At 34.8% G+C, this 19,257-nt stretch overlaps 1 protein-coding gene across 1 annotated transcript in view; it reads left to right on the plus strand.

Moving 5' to 3' along the window:
- Positions 1–18,806, plus strand: part of LOC120345280 (transducin-like enhancer protein 1) — a 35,546-nt gene extending 16,740 nt beyond the window's left edge. The window contains exons 10-20 of the mRNA XM_039414659.2: positions 2,935–2,988; positions 9,490–9,716; positions 10,741–10,901; positions 12,018–12,156; positions 12,688–12,774; positions 13,271–13,484; positions 14,215–14,400; positions 15,054–15,181; positions 15,471–15,665; positions 16,184–16,364; positions 17,166–18,806. Coding sequence (XP_039270593.2) covers positions 2,935–2,988; positions 9,490–9,716; positions 10,741–10,901; positions 12,018–12,156; positions 12,688–12,774; positions 13,271–13,484; positions 14,215–14,400; positions 15,054–15,181; positions 15,471–15,665; positions 16,184–16,364; positions 17,166–17,270 — 1,677 coding nt within the window. The 3' untranslated portion in view covers positions 17,271–18,806. The remainder of the gene's footprint in view (positions 1–2,934; positions 2,989–9,489; positions 9,717–10,740; positions 10,902–12,017; positions 12,157–12,687; positions 12,775–13,270; positions 13,485–14,214; positions 14,401–15,053; positions 15,182–15,470; positions 15,666–16,183; positions 16,365–17,165) is intronic.
- Positions 18,807–19,257: the final 451 nt, after the last annotated feature.

A 19,257-nucleotide genomic window follows, 5' to 3' on the forward strand; every position in this document is an offset into this window, starting at 1 on the left:
AGTTTCTTTACTTGAGTAAGCATAAGTATTGTGTTGAAATTTATTTGTCAAGTCTTTATACTAATCACTGCATAATAAGGGCTTTCTAACGCTTTCAAATTTATATTTAGTTGAAGCATTTATCTACCATTAGCCTGGCTTTTGTATTGTGAATGTATTAAAATCACATCACTGCTCTCACGTTATATATATAACATTAAATCAACAAACTCGTTCAAAGCTCTTATAAACCACAAAGTTTTCATATCCACGTTTGAAATAATATTGTTTTTCTCGTCGAGGATATTTGTATTGGTAATTCGTAAGGCGAACTAGAATTTCAGACTGAAATATGATAATGAACAGATATAACCTCCAAGACCACAAAATATACTCATGGTTAAAAATTATATTTTAAAATTGCTTTTGCACGGAGCATTATAGGTTGTTCTTTTATGTGTTAGCGCCTAAAAGCCACAAACAAACAATTCAAATGCACTTGTGTCAATTGATAAGCAAACGGCAAATCCGATATCAGGCCTCCCTTTCGAGAATCCTCAACCATAAAATCCAGAGGCACGGCTGTTGAAATGTCCATTCCTTTTCAAAGTTCACCACGACAACTGAATCAATTTGTGTAGATTATTGTATGGATTTGTATCGGATCTTTTGTAGAAAGTCTCCGCCCAAAAAAACAACCCCGCCACCGCTCAAAATAAAAAATTACCAATTATGCAGTTAGGGCTAGGATGAGGAATACAGATTGCACTGAAAATTCAAATTCGCAAATCAGTCTGAACCCGAACCGTGATTGCATAATTACTAATATTTTATTTTAAAACGTGGCGGGGATGTTTTCATAAATCTCACATTTTTGCATTAGTGGTGGGTACTTTCTGCAAAAGATCCTTTATATTTCTGTCTGAGTTTCTACTGTGCATGATATATATGCCTTGTCTTTGAAGACAACTTACCTTTGTTTTAAATTTTGACAATTATCCCGACCTCAGAATGGATGCAACGTTTGTTGGCAGCTTTCCACTTTCGATGCTAATACTTGGTATGTCAGCCAACAGAGATCTAGTTCGTAGATCGATAGTTTGTTTGGCATAATTACTTCACGTACTTGGATGAGTTTTATACGCAAAGAAGTGACATAATTGGTGACAGTAACAAGTATCTCTCGACGGTATTATGTTCGATAACGGCTCTTGATTATATATCAAACCTATATATCTGGATGAAGGGTCTGAAATCATAGATCGCTGGTCGGCGTATTTTCTTTATCAATTTTGTTGTCTTTTTTACAAGCAAAGGCACGAGCTTTCAAATAAAACCAGAAACACCACCGATAACAAAATTGCGAAAGACCACGATGTGCCAAAAACGTGAAAGCTACTTATAAATTTATTGTTGCAACGGCCACATCAAATCGATTGCTGCAAAGGCTCTGCTAGATAAGAGACAGGCGGGGCGTATTCTAAGTTTTGTTATTTTGTAAATTATAAGAGACAGGCGGGGCGTATTCTAAGTTTTGTTATTTTGTAAATTCAATAATTTAATTATATTGACAAACTAGAACTTCTACATTCCACAACGCTTAAATAAGAACTGGATGCTTTAACAGAAAATGACCGTTAAACTAGTTTGGGAGTAACAGGGTGTAATACAATGACTAAAAAATATCACCCCCGTCACTAAAATAAGCAAAATTGAACTACATTACGTCATTGAAATAGGTTGAAAATTTTGGGACACTTTTACCTATTTCTCTCATGGTTTCTGCAATAGTAGATGTAATATGCAAGATTTCAAACATCTTAGCACGATAATATATGCAATATAGACGATTTTAAACGGATTAGCGCGATGTGCTTGATTATTTTACGCCGATAAAGGCCCACTAATCGATTTTGCCGTCTCGTGTTCAAACTTTATTTATCGCTCTCGAGTACCGATACGCGATACATGCCGCAAAAGCAACTATTTGGCCTCTTTGTCACCGTTTTGAAAGATTTTGAGTGTCGCCGATTCGTGGGGAAATTTGACACGTCTTGGTACTTCATTCAGTGAAGTGGAATGGAGTGTCTATGTGACGATTAATTTAGCGCAAACAAAAAAGCGATGTCGCAAACTCCCGATCGGATATTTGTGGCCAGTCACGATTGACTGACTGCTTTGCTTGGTCGAGTGGCAAGCAGGCGTAGATATTTCCTTAATAATGTGAATAAAATCATGTTATTGAGGAGAAATGTAAAGTAAATGTTTCACAAGTTCGTATGGAAGGTACCAAATACTAGAAGTGATTGCCTGCCCTGCCCACATTAACAAATAACGACAACCCAAACAAGCAGTTATGTTGTTGCATTCAATGTTAATCATCAGGCTTCACCATAAGAACGGAATCACGAGTTTAATTAAATAGGGCCATAACAATTTTTAAATACTTATGAAACTAGAGAAAGAAATGTAAATTAACGACACTTATATCATCGCTCAATGTCATCCTAGGAACATTTCATCAGCTTGATTGATCCCAGCAATTGCAACCGCTGTAAAGTTTCTATTAACAAGCATAGCCAATCGACATGAACATTGTCCCAACAAAAAGAAGTAAAGTTATTGCTAATTATTATTATCTTGTCTTTTGGCTATCGATTGGGATTCTACGCGCGACTAACTACTTATCCTTCTTTTATGCTTTTGTGCCGCTGATCCATATGCATATAATGCAAGGATGCTGTAGCAAGAGTGCTGATAACTATTTTAAGTGATTCAAGAGGGTTGCTTCACACTGACATATAAATATATTCGTTAGTGTAACGTTTCGTTAGTGGCAGCAACACTCTTAAATCACTTAGGACGCTTGTCTTCATTTCCATTTCTTTTATCATATACTAGGCATCCCTAAATAATCAGCTAGTAATATCTTCATCAATATTTTTTTCAATACAGGAGTCAGATGGTGACAAGAGCGATCAAGAACTCGTGGTGGACGTATCGAACGACGTAAGTCTTGTTCTTTCGATTTTATATATTTATTATTTGTGAATTCGATATAGACTTATACCACGATGCATCTCTTAAAAATAGGTCTGCAAATATGTAACTGTTGACGATAGTTGATAATTCCTCAAAGATATGTTTAATTGATGACTGGCTTTATTCGCGAATAGAATGTCATTTTCTGATGTATGAACATAAATTTGTGATCGCTATGTTTTTGTATCATTTGTTGGGAATTATTAATGCGCGTGAACTCAAGTACGAACATCTCTATATCCTTATAAAGCTTCCAGTTATTTTGAGCATTCATTCAGTTTTGTGTTGTTGGACTTGACAGCTATCCATAGTATCATATATGGCCCTTGCGTGACCTGAACCTTGCGTATACCAAGTATAGAAGCGTTTGATTTGAGCGCACAACGCATATCACGAGTTTTTCATCCGGGTATTGTTTTGTAACTTTAACTATTGCAACCTGCGCTTGAATGCTTCCATGTCACTGTTAATATTGTATTGTATCATCGCATTGAGTTATCCTTCCGCGCTTTGTTTTATTTTATATTTTCTATAGCTGGAAATGTTTGCTGAATTTTTTTGAACGCATTTCTCATATCAGCAGATTCGTCCAATAAATGTTAATTTAATATAAATTCTGTTTGGCCCATTGAAATAAAAAGGCTTATATCTCCACCACCAGTAATATCAATTTTGAGCAATGAATCCGCAACAGACCTTTGTTGTTAAACTTGATTCAAGCTTCATATTCTCCGCTAGACTAAACTATGTCATATTTGTTACGCTGTCAATATTGTGACAAAATAACTATTGGTAAAACGGGTGGACCGCTAACAACATGTTATAAATGGCATATATTGCGCACATATTCAAAATATACCTATTGCGATGAGAAAAATGACTGGGCCTATCATAGTCAAGAATAAGTTGTTGTTGGAGAGGAGCCCTTGGGGTACTCCTCATAACTCAAATCTCTTCTTTGAATAAAACCCACCTTCTGTTGACTGAGGTGCGGATTTGTGATTTTCAGGGAGAAATATGTTGGACAAATATTATATTTTCAATAGACGTATCCGTGATGTTTATAGAGTACATAATATTTCGTCAAGATTGAGCCATAGAAAAGCATTCCTACATCTCGTTCTTTTTTCGTGGTCCGCGCTTGTTCATGGATAACTGGAATTCGCATTGCGGTGAAATAGAGTAAAGGCGTGGTTGACTGATCCTGACTTCCGGACGCACTGAATTCACGTCCTGCGTAACGGTAATAACTATGGTTACGTCATTTTACGACGCACCGACTTTGTTCGCGTGAAAACAAACCGTGACTCCCGCTACTGGAAACGTGAAAAACCACTTTTGCTTTATTAACTTTTGTTTGTGTGAATTCAAATTCTATAGTTTATTAAGCAGTGTTGTTATTCTTCAATCCAAAAGTTAAACAATCGTTTTGGTTTGTAAACAATTCTTGTCATTTCTAACTTTTTGTCTAATCACAATAACACTTGGGCTTCATTTTATTTTGCTTGTCAAGTGAAGGTGCGATCTGTTTGTTACGGATAGATTATTTGTAAACTTAAGCTCTTATCTACTGATAAAATTTTTTTTTTTATTAAAATATTTTTTTGCGGTAAATAGTTGTTGCCTAATTTAACTTTAAACAAAATGCAATCGATTAAATTTCTTATCTAATTCTCAAATATACAAAACTGGCCAACGCGCTTTTGCTTGGTGACTACCTGCACCTTACGTAAGTGTAAACTTTCATCAATATTATATATAGGGACCATTTGAATCGATTTATTAATAGAACAACAATATTTTAACCCGACTCATTTTGGAAAACCATTTAATGAACTTATTTATGTGCTTGAGTGCAGGCCAAGCAAATCACGCCTACCATTTTTTGTGCTGAAAAAAACGTCATCTGGAGCATTGTGGTCGTGTTAAATAATCGTTTGACATATTATAACTGTCTTGTCGAATAATTTGCGTATTACTTTCTCTACTAAATTCCTATGTTTTACGTGCTTATTCATCGGTGGAATCAATGAGAATTGATACTTCTTATCATTTGTACCAGAATTAGTAAATGTTAGATTTAATCAGAGATGGGACTAGAAAATAGTCCCTGACGTGATCAGTGGCTTACTTTTGCTCGACAAAATGTATTTTCTTTGTATCTAGTTTATTCGAAATAAGACCACATTCGTCTTATAGTACTTGTACTAAATTATATTATCCAACATCAATAGAAATTATAGGCCGTTGATAAGTAACTTTTAGCTGCGCTTTTCATTTCTCCCGAGTATTTTCCAATAATGTCAATTTGATTTCCATAATAATGAGGCAACGCAACTCCCTAGTTGAAAATATAGGAATAAAATTCAGTCAATTCGGAGTCAATTACACGCCCGATTTACCGCAAAATACCGCACTGAATGACGGAGTACATGGGTGGCACTTGACCCCTTGCGCGACGTGTGTATTAACATTCCAATGGGTTAATCCCCGTTGGCTTATTTCTAATATATATCAGATCATGCATGTGTCATGCTTATTATGTTATTTTAAAAGACGGGATTATAAAGAATGGAAGATGATAGTAAATTCAATGTTGGTATTGGTTTCTATTCTTGTGCGAAAGAAATTTTTCAGGTCTGTTGACAAGCGCTATTTCTATGATGGGACGGCAGCTCACTTTCTCAAAAGATGATTTTGTATTTCTTTTTATAGGCGATTGAAAACAGGGATTTTTGTAAGCCTACGAATGGTGTTGTTATCAACTCCTTGCTCAAAAAGCTCTACAATCATCAAAACAACAATTTTAATACGGATACTTTTACTATAATCTTGATGGGTTACTTTCAGTGGCCCATATAACCCGTAACGTCATTTCTTTTGCAATTTTGGCTTATTTCAAAATGACGTCACAATCCAAAAAAGTGATACAATCACGCTCGCCTCACATTTTGCGCTGAGTTATTACTGTTGTTTTATATAACATAGTATTCGGAGTAAACGTAGTTCGTTGTACATTGAGGCAAATGTTTTATATTAAGTTACTGCGAAACGCCAGTAAATCGGCCTGTTTTTGTTCACTTCGTCTTATCGGCACAAAAGCGGTTGGCAATGACGATATTATTTCCTAAATTTCCCCTCCGTTTGCAATTTTCCGCGCCAGATTATTTCCGCATTATTGGCGAATCGAAATGAGCAATACAAAATATAGGTCTTATTTATTGGCCTCGATGACGAGGAATAGGCGTCCTTATTACATCTACGTATGTGCTATTCCATATGCACCATGCTATTTTTAAAGTTGACTGAATAGCGTTTCACATAATATTGGTTTGCAATGCTTTTGAAATTGGATTGTCTCCGTAACTTCGAAAAATTCTTATTCTATCGATTTTGTTTTTGTCTTCAATCGCCTAAATGTCATAATTCTTAAGTTCATCCAAGGTTTAACGCGGTGTGAAATGCCAATGCACATCATCTAAGAATTATTGTAGGCTGCATAGCCTTAAGTCAGGGGTCGGCAACTTACGGCCGCGGGACAGATCCTTACGATATTCCACGTAACAGAATATATATATTGCGAGACACGTGTAGTCTAAATTATATTATTAGCTAACAATTTAGTGAACAGTTAGCTACTCGTTTAATATGCTTACAATTTAATTTTGATTAGACAAATGGCAAAAAAACGCAGAAAAGTTGATGCTGAGTGCAGCGGGTTCAATGGCGCTTAAAATATTCTATGTAATGCATATTTTATTCGACATATGTATAACTGCTTGATTTTTTTAAAAATCTTCTTGAAGGAAAACTTCATCTAAATTTGACAAATCATGCGAAAAAATTCACATCAATGTTTGAAAGTACACATGTGTGCGAACAATTATTTTCCAAAATGAACATTACAAAGAACAAGATGATAACTCGGATTAGTGATGCCCATTAAGAAAATGTTTACATCTTGGTTTCATCCGGCATGTCAGCCTGGTGTCAAAAAGCTATTGAGCGTGATGCAACAAAAAGTGTCACATTAAATGTCATTTATATATTTTTTTCTTTAGTAAGACGACTAAGTTGAGTTAACTTAATTTCAACTTATGATCTGTGTGAAAAAATTGTGATTTATCGCGCCATCTGTTCGTTTTTAACTTTCTGAAAATATGTGCGGCCTACCAAGACTTGCAACCCCTCAATTTTGGCCCATGAGCGACAAAAGATTGCCGACCCCTGCCTTAAGTGTTTGTTGTAAATAAGAAACTGGGTTATTTTATATAAATTCAATGGACTCTCCACGGACATCGACTTCCTTTTTTGGCTAAGGTAGCATTGGCTAATAAAAAAGATATCAACAGGGGCTCAACAACTGAAATTTTAGTAATCGCTAAGACACTTTTAACTGACAGGTTTTTAGACAAGATGATAAACCCCCATTTTTTAGTTTCAGTAATGTTTCTGAATTTCAGTATAAATCAAATAACTCAGTGGTCATTTTGTCTTCGGAGATGTTTTAGTTTAGTTTCAGTAATCAAATATTAGTCCTGAAAAAGCTGCAACAGACGAAACTAAAACTATTTATTTTAACAGTAGTTTTAAATGGCAGTTGGTTAAATATCCTCATCAAAATGTTGGTTATAAATAGGTTGACAAGTTTGTGCATGCCAAGCTATGTACAGTGAATTTTGTACAGTAGATGAGGAAGAACTTTTCTCAAGCCATGCTGTTGGAACTGTGTATCCGACTCCCCCACCTTGTATGGAATTTGAATGCCGCAACTATCCCTGTATTTTCAATTGTAATTTGCCACATAGAATGAGCTCATTTCGAGATGCGTCATAATTGTTTTATGCTATGGTGCTCCTTGGGTACTAAGCCCCGTTTAAAAAAAGCGCGGTTAGTTACCGCAAATTTTTCTCCTAAATCCGGGTCGCCCCACCCACCAATTGATGTGTTAATCCTTTTAGCAGCTCACTCCAAATCCCATCGACCATTAATTAAGAGGCCAAGTGTTTTTAGCCCAACATAATTCTTGTTTATACTATGTTCACTCAAATATTTTCATACACTATTAAAAGTTCTGTTAAACTCACTTATGGATAATATGGGCCTTGTATAATTTTGGCATTTATGTTTGATTTATCTATTGCTCATGCCAGATCTGTATGCTTTCTATTCGTTTTTTTTGTGGGCTACTGAAAATCATCTCAACGATTGATGATGGGCATTACTTAAGGTATTTCGGCAACAATCATCCAATTATTGCGTTGAGTGTTCACTTTTCCACAAACTTAGAGCCATGTGACAAAACTAGCTCATTATTTGATGGAAGTTCCAAGAGAAAATTGTTTTTAGTTTCGGGATCTAATTTTCATAGTGAACACCACTGTGGTCTATTAGTGTGTTTGTATTGAAAACATATCATGTTTGCGGTTGTTTGAGTACTCGTGCTTTCCGCATCAAACAAAACCATTCTCTATATACCACAGGTCTCATATTCCCTTAAAAGGTAGATGTACTCGCGGATATGATGTAAAACCGGTAAACAGGCCAATACCGAAATGTTACTAGAGTAATGTGGTAACTCGAAGATCTATATCTGACAGCTTACATGGTTTAACAGTAATTCGATATTTAGAAAAATAATTTATGAAAAATAGTGTTACTGTTGTCATCAAATGAAAATAATCCCTATAAATTAGCTGTATTATTGTATACAATATAGCTGTACAATGGTAGTATTGAACAACAATTAAATGAGCTGTAACAGAATTATAATTGCATTTAATGTATTTGCTGAAATCTTTCTGATTCGGCATTAATTACCTAATTTTTACCACCCTGGGTGATGTGGTGAGCATGGGATTGCGACCTGTATTGTCATCAATCATCATAGTTAAGTCTAATGCTTTAAACACTAGGCCACAGCAGTGCTGTGTTTATTAACAAAAAGTACCAGTTTAACTAAAGTTTGTAACTTCAGATTTTAATACGTTAAAAAGAGGATAGATATTATCTCAAAAATTTCAGGGTCTCCTGAAGTATGCGCCCACAAGTACTTCTAGTTGGCCTGACTCTACAAATTTTGCATATGTCATTCCTAGAATCCTAACCCCCACCTGACGTCATTCGAAAATTACGTCACAGTGATGTAATAATGCCCTCTAAAGTATGCGGGTTGTCGTCTGAAACGTGCAGACGACCAGCTGTTTCTTTCTTTTTCTTGTCATAATGATAGCGATGAAGAGAGATCGCTGCCGTTAGTGAGTTCATTATAATCGGCACAGATGCCCGTCCGGACGATCTGATGTGATTGTGACGTCGTAGTGGCGTAATTTTTTGACGTCGTAGTCAGGTAGGGGTTAGGAATATTATACACAAAAATCTTTATGCTACGCCCACTAGAAGCACTTGGGGGCGCGTACTTCGGGCGACCAGAATTTGTCCTATTGATATCATTTTTATTCTTTTTAGGAGCCTACTACTCCTCTTCACATAAATGTTGATGGTCAATCACCAAGGGAAAATGGATATTTAGATGGACAAAATGGTGTTGGAAGTAATCCTGGAGATGGAAATTCAGCATTATCATCATCTCGTCCACCTGCAGGATATAGTAAAAAGCAAGAGCAAAATGGTCAAGTTGGAAGCCCGGCTTCTGTTGCTTCATCAGCATCTGGCACATCTCGACATAATCCACAGTGAGTTTACGTTTTACCTTAGTTATTAAAAAATAATTTTTAAAAAATAAAACTAAATAATTTCTTTCTGATGTTAGAGGTAATCCCTGTCACATTCTACACACGGAAAGCTAATTTTTAGTGTTCATGTTCAAAAGTTTCTGTAAAAATTTTTTTTCCTCTTACAAACAGCTATTAACATATTGGTATATGATTTCCAAAGTTAAGCTATTCTGGGATATTCCCCTGAAGAAACATGCTTTTTACGGATTAATTATCCTACTAATCTTGATATCATGCAAGACATTTGCAGATATTTTGTGATTGTAGGGTGACTGGCCATATGGTAGTCGGAATGCTGCGGCTGTTATCTATTCTCAAAGATAACTAGAATTGTTAGGCTGACCATTGGCTTAAGGTCAACCATATGGGATATACCCCATTTTAAAACAGGAAATGTATACTACGAATGTTCAGGAGCTTTTTTGAGTACTGTTTATTTTCCATTATACAGGTTGTTCATAAAATCCTATATTAAATTAGGTGAGAGAACTTTCGTGAAATTAATTGAGGGCATATGAACATGTATTAGATAAAGGAAAAATTCAAATGAACAATGATTAGAATAAAACAAACCTGGTTAATTTACATTGAGAACTAACCAGTGGTGAGATTCAGCCGGTTCGCACCGTTTCTATAGAACCGTCTCACGGAATTTTATGAGATCAGCGAACCGGTTAGCATTACTGGTTACTGTCAATGTTCTGGCTGGCTGACAAATATGACTTTTGTGAAGAAACCGGCTGACAAAAAATTTGAACCCACCACTGGAACTAACCAACTTCATAACAAAATTTCCAAATTGTATTGTGGCTTTATAAACATCCTGTTTATGTAAATGAAAAGTAATAGGCAAACAGAGCTAGTATAAGATTAATAAAATGATCAATTTAGGAATTAAGAAAGTGATTTTTGTTGAGTGTCTGACCATGCATTTATTAATCTTTGGATGTATAAATGTTGTTTTTATTATTTTGTCGTTTAGACCAAAATCCGATCCTGGCCTCCATCATGAACATTCAAATCCTTCTTCTAAACCAGTCAGCCCTCAACCTCGACCATCAAGCCTTCATAATGGAAGTCCCAACATTCCACAACGGTTACCACACGCCCCTCATCCAGAGAGATCGTTACCAGAAGGAATGGGTAGGTAGTTTATAAGAGATATAAAAGCATGAGTTGTCTGCTTGTGGCAAGTAAATGACAATAATATTATTTCTAATGTATACTCTGACATGAAATTCAGTTACTTATTGAAATTGGATGTGAAATTTGTTGAATTTTTATAAATAACATACTGCAAGCATTTGGATAAATAATGACTAATATAAGTGTTCAATACAAGTGTAATTCTGTAATTATGATCATTTTCATAGCCCACGGCTCCTGGGCTAATTAAATTTTGTCTATGAAAATTTTGATGTTTTTTAAATTTTGTGATTGCAGTTGGGAATCTTTACTGTTAATTTTTAAGTTCAAATTTCAGACCCCAATTGCCACAAATTCACAATTTTGTCATTGGCTCTAAAACTGCAGATTCCTCAGCCCTGTTTATAACCTTCAATTGCAGTTTTGTTTCAATATTTTGTTATTCATTCCAAATATAGCATATACATTTATGCTGTGTGCTCTATGTGCTATAGCCATAAATACTTACAGTACTCGTTTTACTAATGACCGACTTAAGAATTCTGTTACGGAATGTTTAAGATGATAGTGTTGGTCTGTTTTGTATGTTTAAACTTGTTAATCCAGATACATTTTAAGATTCGCTGTATGTCAATATTGAAACTAGTACATGTTATTATGTTGACAACATGTTTACATAAAAGTCGCTTGCAGATTAAGACCACTCTGCTTCACAGTTTATTTATACCTCCATAATGACGATATGAGTTAAGCCACATTGATGGAAGCACTTAATTAACTTAATGATTTGGTGTTCTATTCAGCTTTGTAATTAATTGCTTAACAAACTTTTTTGTTTTAAACTCACAATATATGGTAAATTTTACTTAATAAAAATTGATTCGCGAATTCGCTTAAAAAATAGCAAGTTGTCGTCTACAGAAAAAAAGCTCAATAAAACACTCATTATTTGATTGCATTTGTCTTGCATTAATTCACAGAAGTGCATTAGATATATTAAAAAAAAGTCTGTTTGAATGCTGTAAAATTTCACTTATCTGGTATTAAAACTATCTATTTGTAATTTGAATGCATGTCCCAATCATAATGCACGATTTATTCTAATACTTTTAGTTCGAACATCTGCATCAATGGCGTATCCCGGTGCTCCAGGATTTCCTCCTAACATGCCTCCAGCTCATCATGCCTTTTATGAAAATATGCACAGAATGCCACACGGTGTTAATCCTGCTATTGCGGCAGCACATTATGGGTAAGTTGATTCAATTTTTTACGAGTAGTTCCGCATTAATTGTTTTGTTGTTAGTATGAATTGTGAGTGGGTTGTCGAGATGTATTTAACAATTTTACTCCGGGAAAATGGACTTGTCATTTGTGCACACAGAGTGTTCGTATGGATCATTTTGCTAAAATCTTGTTGTTGTTGGGGTCTTTGGTGTTGTTTGAGAAAAAGTCACTTTCCAGCAACTTATGGTAAAACATTCCCAACTAATCAATTGGAATGCTATTACCTTTATTTTATTTTTTCAAATTTGCTCAAGTCTTATGGAATCGATATTTCAATAAAACTGCTCTTTGTTGTTTTCTTTGCTGTATAATTTTTATTAAAAGTAACCCTATTTGATGTATTGTTTGCCCACCTTTAAATATTTGAGTAATCTAGGCCGTACCGATACATTACTTTTGTGTCTATGTCTTTTAGCATTGCTATCTTGATTCATAATTATAATTAAGTAAACTGTATATTTAATAGCCTATCATATGATATTCTGTTTTATTTCAGAGCACCTCCTATGGTCAGGTTTGATTCTCATGCACAATTAAGAATGGGATTACCACCAGGAATGCCTCCACATATGGCCGGAAAACCGTGAGTTAAAAGATAATGTTTAGAATCAAAAGTAGATCATCTTGAATCAAAGTGTCTTTCCTTTTGTAAATTGGATATACCAAATAGAAAAATATGTCTTTATTAGTTATTTTGAAGTGATCACCAGGAAATAGAATCCTGGCTACCAGTCTAAATATTTCAAGATGCTAATTGAACTTAGAGGGGGGAGCAGACATTCCTTGTCTCACTAAGTGACTAAGGTGAAGAACTATTCAGTCTTATGTATAAAGGAATGCTGTATAAAGGAAGTGCTAGTGTGGTTAACATGAGCATTGTACAGCCCTAAAAGAACTTGTATTCATCCAAAATTAATTAGCAAACTATTTGCATGTCATTTATACGTACCATACATCTGGATTAGTATTTCCGCAGCGCTGTTGTATTTGGCATGTTATTCTACAATGGTACGTATGGTATTCATTCAGTTTTTTAAAATTGAATGTGCGTAGATGACATAAGCTTATTATTTTTTCAGAGGATGTTCATTTCACATAAGTGACGAGGGCCAAACACCTCAACAAGTACAATTTCCTCCTGATGCACTTCTTGGTCCTGGTATACCACGTCACGCACGTCAAGCTCTTACCCTCAATCATGGTGAAGTTGTATGTGCTGTCACAATAAGCAATCCTACACGTCATGTATACACAGGAGGAAAAGGATGTGTAAAGATATGGGATATGAATGCAGTAAGTTGTTGGAATTTTTTCATTTTGTTTTTGTCATTTTTGTGAGGATGCTACATTGATATGATGATCCATTATTGGTTTTAGGGATCTACAGAACATTTTACAATACACAGTAGTTACCGTATGTGGAATTCATTCGCTGTTTCACTGTTCGTATTGACCGGAAATGCTTCTTGTTGGTTTTTCGTACTAGGATTATTTATAGTCTTAGAAAGATAAAAATATTATAAATTTTTAATCAGTTACTGTATGTTGAGCAAATTTCTGTGGGTTCTATGGAATTCGTTTTTTTTGTGTGCGATCACGTGATATAAATTTGCGCACCTTGAGTCGGCTCCGCTTTCGCATTAGTCGTGTAGATTGCCATACCAGTAGGCAGTAGTATACTATGATGGATCGCATACCAGTACTACTTCTTGTTATATATTTGAGCATCGTTCTCTTGTTGAATGGTCAAAAGGCGATCGAGATGCCCAGTTTGGGTAACGTCACCAAGCACCGAATTTCCGTTAGAGTACCGCAAATTTTTTGACTGAAATTTTTAAGTGTACTACCATAATTTCGGAGTACCTAGTCGTTCGAATATCGCGGTATCACTGTAAAATTTTTCGGGTATTAAAGGGGCATGTCTGTGACTTTTCTGTATTCTGCGTCTACTTTATTAAAATCTGACCTACCTGGTATCACTCTATTCAATTTCAGAATTAATTTTTTGTATTTTTGTTTTCAGCCTCCCGGCAATGGTCCCAATTCTCCTGTCGTGAAGCAGACACCAATATCTCAATTAGATTGTCTGCAGCGAGATAATTATATAAGATCATGTAAAATATTACCAGATGGTCGAACTTTATTAGTTGGCGGAGAAGCAAGTACTTTATCTATATGGGATCTTGCTGCAGCTAAACCATGTATAAAAGTAAGCAAACAGTTATATTTTTGGTGCAAACTACAACATGGAAATCATTGTGAGCCATGCTCTTAATATGTTGATTCAGAATTGAACATTTTCTCAGTATCGAGATTATTGATTTTATATAGTCGTCCAAATAAGTGGTGAGGGGTAATCATGGAGATGCTAAGCCGGACTGTACAGAAAGTATTGAGTAATAGTACTCAAGTACATACAGAAGTGTGATTGAGGAGAAAATTTACAATTAACTCCAACCCTCGAAAATGGATAACAAAAATTGGCACGAAACCTGGTCTCAGGATTTTTGACTTTGGGTTGTAACAAATGTTGACTTCAGACTCCAGCTGTGAACTCTATAAAAAAATCAAATTTTGATAAAAAAAACTTTTGCATCTGCAAGCCTTCTCAATAAACTGTCGAGTCAACTTAGCAAAATAGTTTTACTATGAAGTTTTGAGGTATTTTATCATTATTGAAATCTGCAATTTCAATCACATATAGTTTGGAAATAAAGCAAACGAAAACATGATGCGTGATTCCACAATCCAAGGTTTCTAATTGCTTTACTAAACTAGAGATCATGTAGACATACCACCGGGGCTCAAACTGAAAATAAAGAAAGTTTCAAGAGATTCATAAACTCTAATATTATTTTTCAGGGAAAGTTGGTATGTGACGCACCGGCATGTTATGCATTGGCTATCAGTCCTGACTCGAAAATATGTTTCAGTTGTTGCAGTGATGGTAATATTGCTGTGTGGGATCTTCATAATCAAAAATTAATAAAGTGAGTATACAATGGCTTTAGGAAGCATCCTGTGTCAGTGAGGCGTCCAGCAGTTCACTCACTCATATTTATACCCCACAGGAACACACACAGAGTAATCAAAGTTGCGATGGCAAGAGTAGCATAATGCTCAATACTCTTAGTACAATGAACTGACCGCCGAGCCAAGATGTTTCATTTGGACTAAATTCTACATCATCTGTATGCTACATTCATAGTGAAGCCTAAAAAAATTAATTTTGTATGAATTTAAATTCATAAAATCTCATTTATTTCGTATTTTTGACAGACAATTCCAAGGGCACACAGACGGTGCATCTTGCATCGATATATCACCAGATGGTACAAAACTGTGGACTGGAGGTTTGGATAACACTGTACGATCATGGGATCTCACGGCAGGAAAACAACTGAAAAAACACAACTTTAATTCGCAAATTTTTTCACTTGGGTATTGTCCTGCGGGGGATTGGTTGGCTGTCGGGTAAGAAGGAATTTTTCAAGAATCAAAACAACGTTACTTTATTGTCGGATAAGATGTATTCGTTACTTGAGCCATTGAAAAATGGAATCGCAGAAATTGGTATTTCTATAGTGTAATTCTATGGTGTTGCTGGTGTAAACTCTTTCAATTAAAAAGTATAATACAACTGTTACTTATTAAATTTCTTGAACGCAAATTTGATTTTTATTATACATAGTGATATAAGATAATTTAAGGTGATAATAAAATTCTGTCATATCTTAGATTGTGTGATTTAAATTCCACTATTAACTTACAGTGAAATAACAAATTTTAAATCCTGATCTACATGATCATTTTATATTTATATTTCATTCAAGTTGAAATTAGGATTTTGTGCTTTAATGAAAATAAGTTTCGATAAAATAATTAAAGTTAGACTTGCACTTGGAGATTAATTCATGATTTGCAGATCAACTCAGAAAAATTTCTAAGCTAATTGATTGATTTATAATAAATATTATTATATTTTATACCAGGATGGAAAGCAGTACAGTTGAAGTTTTACATGATACAAAACCAGATCGATACCAACTTCATTTACATGAGAGTTGTGTGTTGTCGTTAAAATTTGCACATTCCGGCAAATGGTTCGTAAGTACAGGAAAGGACAATATGCTGAACGCTTGGAGAACTCCTTATGGTGCTAGCTTGTTTCAGGTATGTCTGCTGCCTATGTCAAAGGGGTTGCACATGCAGGCCCTTGAGGGTAAGGCATCCTATAGAAAGGTAGTTAATTTGAAGTTAGCAAATGTTTTGTTTACACATTATCAAAAAAATCATTGGTAATCTATTTAAAAGAACCTCATTTTATGATTGGATAATCGCACTACTTTTCAATGAGCAACAAAGGTTTTGACTATAAATTGATATTTATTTGACATTTGTTATTTTTAATATATATTAAAGGCTCTCCTCTTTGCTATTTGTATTCTACAAAAGTATGCCATTTCTCTGAAATTTCACACACCCACGTGTGACGAACACAAGGGAATTCTTGCTGTTCTGAGATATAATAGTGTATGATCGATAATATAAGCATAAATCCATCATGCTTTGTAGCATGTTCCTATTACATTGAACTCCTTTAGATCTCTCACCAACGAATGTTTCACGAAAAACGAGAATGAAAATCATGATAATGAACTAATATTCATAACCATGCTTGAAATCTGTCTGAGTAGCTTATCAAATTTCAATCGTTACCTTACCTTTGCATTGCTGATTAGACGATGTTACAGCAATAAATATTGAATTCGATGCTCAGAAAAACATCCATTGGCTTTTTCTGCCGCACAATGTACCGCCATAGTTCTTTATGGTTTCAGTAGTGCTGGACAGTTCAGTTGTCGTTTGTAACTTTGTTCAGAGACTAGTCGGCTTTTGTATGAGTGTGTGAGCGCAAACTTGATTTGTGCAGATTCTTGTAAAAAAACTAAATTGACTGTTTCCTTATTACAGTATAAAGAATCATCATCAGTTCTCAGTTGTGACGTTTCTATCGATGATCGGTTTATTGTCACTGGTTCAGGGGATAAGAAAGCTACAGTTTATGAAGTTTTGTGATGATGAAAGATATCAAGATGTCATTTAAAAATATGACAGGATAAGATTTGTCAAAAAGTTTTGGTTCTTCGTTGGAATAGAATCGGAGATAAACTATAGTTTGTGCAATCATGCATGTGTGGAACAAAGAAGGATGACTTGCAACTGGCAACTCTTTGTATAACAATATGAATAGAGAGAATCCCTATGAAGGAGACGTCATTGTCCATCAAATAATGAGCAATATGAAACGATATAAAGTGATTTTGAACGATCTCGAAATCTCCGCGAATGAGCCCCATTTTTCAAATGAACCAAAATTGCTCTGCATTGTGAATCTAAGAATAATTTATTTTTGACATCTACAGCAACATTTTCAGCATTATTAATTTATGTTGGTAGTGGCTAACAGCAGTACGCTTTGTACTTGAATTGTTTATAATTTAAATCGATATCGTTTATAGAAGGTAAATAGTTAACGGATATCTCAGACTACAATGATTAATAAAGCTAGCCTGCATACTGTTACACAATTATGATGGCAGAAGGATGTTTAAACAGGTTTTGAATATTCGTAACTTTCTTGATCTGAAAATATCCCCCAATGTCTTTTGGTCCGCAAATGAGGCCAAAAATAGATTATTATTTCATTATAGGTAGCTCAAGATAATTATAGCCTCCAGTATTGTCTCATAGAGCGATAAATTCATACATATGTCAGTAATAATTCTTTTTGAAAATGGGTCGTAATATTTTCCTTCTAAATAAAGACTGCATTTTGTATAATTTTGTTCGGAATAGAATTTTTCAAAATTTAGAATTTATTGGCATAAATTCTATTATTCTGAGAAATCTGTCTCTAGCTCTATAATTTAAAAATAATTATCGTCAAATTTGATTTCCGGTGGGTTCTTTCTACCAGCTTATGGTGTGGTTATATGCAATATTTGGGTCAATTCATAATTGTTTTCTGCAACCGAAGTGCGAGTGTATAATTTATTTGCACCAACAGTGAAGTGAATCTAACAATCGTAACGAGCTTTCATACATATTTCGTGCCCCATCATGTCTCCCCTATTCGGCCAATGCAAAAGATGACTGATCTTTAAATTTTGTAATTACAATTTGTTTATAAATTTACATTTTGTTGTAAATCTCATTCTGTGTATGGGACTAAACTAAACTCTATGCAATCTCAGGTAGTCCTTCGGTAATTAGTTACAGCATACATTTTATTCGAAGACAAATTTAACTCCTAATGAGGTGGGAAACTCTTGATATAGCCTTGATATATTTTTTCATTCAGTCTTTGAAGCCGATTTAGATATGTCAGTGGTAATTGTGTCTGGTTAAATAGAGTGAGACAATCTTTCAAACTTACTATGTGTTAGCATTTTGGGCAAAAAAAGAAGATGATTCCTTGCGTAGGATGTACATTTGCAGCTTCCATTCCACTATGACTTTGTGTGTTCAATTTATTTTCAATTGATTGACCTTTTGCCGCGATATTTCTTGTGTACTTATTTGTCCTGATTGAAATACAAACTTCTCTACAAATATTTTTGTTATTCTGGTTGATTGGTAGGTCACAGGGTATTTACATCCAAATGCTGTACACTATAATTTTGTTTGCCTATTCTACAATCCCCGAACTCTTTATAGAACTAAAATAAGGAAAATCTGAATAAAATTACAGCCTAACCTGGTACACCCACTATAGGAGTACCAAAGTGTCTTAGCAAACCTGTTCACAGGCTGTCCAAAATTAAGAGCTGCAGGTCTGGCGCTAACTGCTAATAGATTTCATGAAAGTTATGGTTTTTGTATTTCTATCAACATTTTAAAAATCAGACTGATTTAATTATTATTGAAACTATTTACCATGGCATCAACAGCTTATTTTGAGTTATGCCTGCAACAAGCTAGTGAACATTTTCAATAACATATTAGTCTACTTGGCAAACCACATTTAACTAGCATCTTTTTTGCTATGCCAAAATTTGAATGA

Source organism: Styela clava, chromosome 8, assembly GCF_964204865.1.
Source record: "Styela clava chromosome 8, kaStyClav1.hap1.2, whole genome shotgun sequence".
NCBI lineage: Eukaryota > Metazoa > Chordata > Ascidiacea > Stolidobranchia > Styelidae > Styela > Styela clava.